We start from the raw sequence: 3,501 nt of genomic DNA, 5'->3' as shown, positions 1-3,501 counted from the left end.
GTTCTTTGTAAATTCTGGATATCAGCCCTTTGTCAGATGGGTAGACTGCAAAAATTTTTTCCTATTCCGTTGGTTGCTGGTTCACTCTAATGACTGTTTCTTTTGCTGTGCAGAAGCTGTGGAGTTTGATTAGGTCCCATTTGTCTATTTTGGCTTTTGTTGTCAATGCTTTTGGTGTTTTGGTCATGAAGTCCTTCCCTACGCCTATGTCCTGAATGATTTAGCTTAGATTTTCTTCTAGGGTTTTTATGGTGTTGGGTCTTATGTTTAAGTCTTTAATCCATCTGGCGTTAATTTTAGTGTAAGGTGTCAGGAAGGGGTCCAGTTTCTGCTTTCTGCACATGGCTAGCCAGTTTTCCCAACACCATTTATGAAACAGGGAATCCTTTCCCCATTGCTTGTTTTTGTCAGGTTTGTCAAAAGATCGGATAGTTGTAGATATGTTGTGTTGCCTCTGAGTCCTCTGTTCTGTTCCATTGGTCTATATCTCTCTTTTGGTACCAGTAACATGCTGTTTTGATTACTGTAGCCTTGTAGTATAGTTTGAAGTCCAGTAGTGTGATGCCTACTGCTTTGTTCTTTTTGCTTAGAATTGACTTGGCTATGTGGGCTCTCTTTTGATTCCATATGAAGTTTAAGGTGTTTTTTTCCAGTTCTGTGAAGAAGGTCATTGGTAGCTTGATGGGGATAGCATTGAATCTATAAATTACTTTGGGCAGTATGGCCATTTTCACGATATTGATTCTTCCTAACCATGAACATGGAATGTTTCTCCATCTGTTTGTGTCCTCTCTTATTTCGTTGAGCAGTGGCTTGTAGTTCTCCTTGAAGAGATCCTTTACGTTCCTTGTTAGTTGTATTCCTAGGTATTTTATTCTCTTTGTAGCAATTGTGAATGGCAGTTCGTTCTTGATTTGGCTCTCTTTAAGTCTGTTATTGGTGTATAGAAATGCTTGTGATTTTTGCACATTGATTTTGTATCCTGAGACTTTGCTGAAGTTGCTTATCAGTTTCAGGAGATTTGGGGCTGAGATGATGGGGTCTTCTAGATAAACAATCATGTCGTCTGCAAATAGAGACAATTTGACTTCCTCCTTTCCTATTTGAATACCCTTTATTTCTTTTTCTTGCCTGATTGCTCTGGCTAGAACTTCTAGTACTATATTGAATAGGAGTGGTGAGAGAGGGCATCCTTGTCTAGTGCCAGATTTCAAAGGGAATGCTTCCAGTTTTTGCCCATTCAGTATGATATTGGCTGTTGGTTTGTCGTAAATAGCTTTTATTATTTTGAGATACATTCCGTCAATACCTTAGTTTATTGAGAGTTTTTAGCATAAAGGGCTGTTGAATTTTGTCAAAGGCCTTCTCTGCATCAATTGAGATTATCATGTGGTTTTTGTCTTTGGTTCTGTTTATATGATGAATTACTTTTATAGACTTGGTGTATGTTGAACCAGCCTTGCATCCCTGGGATGAATCCTACTTGATCATGGTGGATAAGCTTTTTGATGTGCTGTTGCAATTGTCTTGCCAGTGTTTTATTGAAGATTTTTGCATCTGTGTTCATCATGAATATTGGCCTGAAGTTTTCTTTTCTTGCTGAGTCTCTGCCGGGTTTTGGTATCAGGATGATGTTGGTCTCATAAAATGATTTGGGAAGAATTCCCTCTTTTTGTATTGTTTGGAATAGTTTCAGAAGGAATGGTACCAGCTCCTCATTGTATGTCTGGTAGAATTCGGCTGTGAACCCATCTGGACCTGGGCTTTTTTTTGGGTGGTAGGCTCTTAATTGCTGCCTCAACTTCAGACCTTGTTATTGGTCTATTCAGGGTTTCGACTTCTTCCTGGTTTAGGCTTGGGAGGATGCAAGTGTCCAGGAATTTATCCATTTCTTCCAGGTTTACTAGTTTATGTCCATAGAGTTGTTTGTAATAATCTCTGATGATGGTTTGTATTTCTGTGGAATCTGTGGTGATATCCCCTTTATCATTTTTTATTGAATCTATTTGATTATTCTCTTTTCTTTTTTATTAATCTGGCTAGCGGTCTATTTTGTTGATCTTTTCAAAAAACCAGCTCCTGGATTTATTGATTTTTTGAAGGGTTTTTTGTGTCTCTATCTCTTTCAGTTCTGCTCTGATCTTACTTATTTCTTGTCTTCTGCTAGGTTTTGAGTTTTTTTTGATCTTGCTCCTCTAGTTCTTTCAATTTTGAGGACAAGGTGTCAATTTTAGATCTCTTCTTGCCTCTAATGTGGGCATTTATTGCTATATATTTTCCTCTAGAGACCACTTTAAATGTGTCCCAGAGATTCTGGTATGTTGTGTCTTCGTTCTGGTTGGTTTCAAAGAACACCTTTGTATTGGCGACTCTCTCTGTAGTGGCGGGTTGCCTCGGCAATGGCGGGCTGCCTCAGCAATCCTTCATAGTGGTGGACTGCCTCGGTAATGGCGGACGCCCCTCCTCCACAGAGCTGGACCTTCCTGGGTTCAGCTGTGCTTGCTGTGAAACTCTCAACCCAGAGCGTTTCCAATTGCTGTTTTTTTGTGGGGGTGGGACGAGCCTGATCACCTGGCTCCTTGCCTCAGAGACTTTTCTTTTTTTGTCTCCCAGGAGTTCCAGTCGCGGTTGAAAAGTCGCTGGGATCTGTGTGATTTCCCATGCGGCGACCCACTGCGCTGGGTGAAACACCGGCGCTGAAATTCACGGCGTTTTTTTGCCCAGGAATCTCCTGGCCTGGCTCCCTGTTTCAGTCCCCTTTTTAATCAGATGAATGGGCGACTCTGCCTTCCCAGAACTCCAATCACCAGCTAAAACGGTGCCCGGACCGTGTATTTTGTATGGAGAACCGCCGCCCGAGGGCGCCAGCAAAGCAGTGGTGCCGGCCAGACAGCCTCGCTGGGGCCGTGGGGCTCCTCCACTTGAGAATCTCCTGGTCTGTGGGCAATAAAAATCCATCTGGAAATGCTGAGTCCACTCACCCTCTGTGCTTTCACTGGGAGGTGCAATCCTGAGCTGCTCCTAATCGGCCATCTTGGATCCTCCCCCCCTCCAATATTTCTTATATTGAACATAGTGGGTGCTTTCACATCATACCAGTCTTTCTTAGAAAATGGATCAACCACTTTCTTCTTGGCTCCTTTTTTGCCGCCTTTCGTAAGGCGCTTGTTCTTGCCAGCCGCCATGGTGCTGCTCAGAGAGCCAAAATAATTAGTTAGCTTTTATTGTTTATTTTTTTGAGACAGGATCTCACTCTGTCGCTAAGGCTGGAGTGTAGTGGTATGATCTGGGCCTAATACAGTCTTAACCTGCTGGGCTTAAGCAATCCTCCTACCTGAGTCTCCCCAGTAACTGGGACCACCACACTCGACTAATTTTTATAGTTTTTATAGAGACAGAGTTCTGCTTTGTTACTCAGGATGATCTCTAACTAACACCTGAGCTAACTGAGCATCCCTCCTGCCTGCACTTCTCAACGTGCTACAATTACAGACATAAGCC

General features: G+C 42.4%; 2 protein-coding genes across 4 annotated transcripts in view; one reads left to right on the top strand and one right to left on the bottom strand.

Annotated features, from left to right (window-relative positions):
• UBAP1 (ubiquitin associated protein 1) overlaps positions 1 to 3,501 on the top strand; it is a 72,936-nt gene that overhangs the window by 16,149 nt on the left and 53,286 nt on the right. The gene's annotated exons all lie outside the window — the stretch shown is intronic.
• On the bottom strand, positions 2,550 to 3,495 carry LOC116565988. The gene has a single exon (XM_032299940.1). The coding sequence runs from the start codon at positions 3,183 to 3,185 to the stop codon at positions 2,811 to 2,813; it is 375 nt and encodes a 124-aa protein (XP_032155831.1). The 5' UTR covers positions 3,186 to 3,495; the 3' UTR covers positions 2,550 to 2,810.

This window comes from Sapajus apella, unplaced genomic scaffold (genome assembly GCF_009761245.1).
Source record: "Sapajus apella isolate SASKATOON/1434 unplaced genomic scaffold, GSC_monkey_1.0 scaffold42, whole genome shotgun sequence".
Lineage (NCBI taxonomy): Eukaryota > Metazoa > Chordata > Mammalia > Primates > Cebidae > Sapajus > Sapajus apella.
Note: the sequence above shows the minus strand (reverse complement) of the source record. Positions and strands in the feature narration are given on the sequence as shown.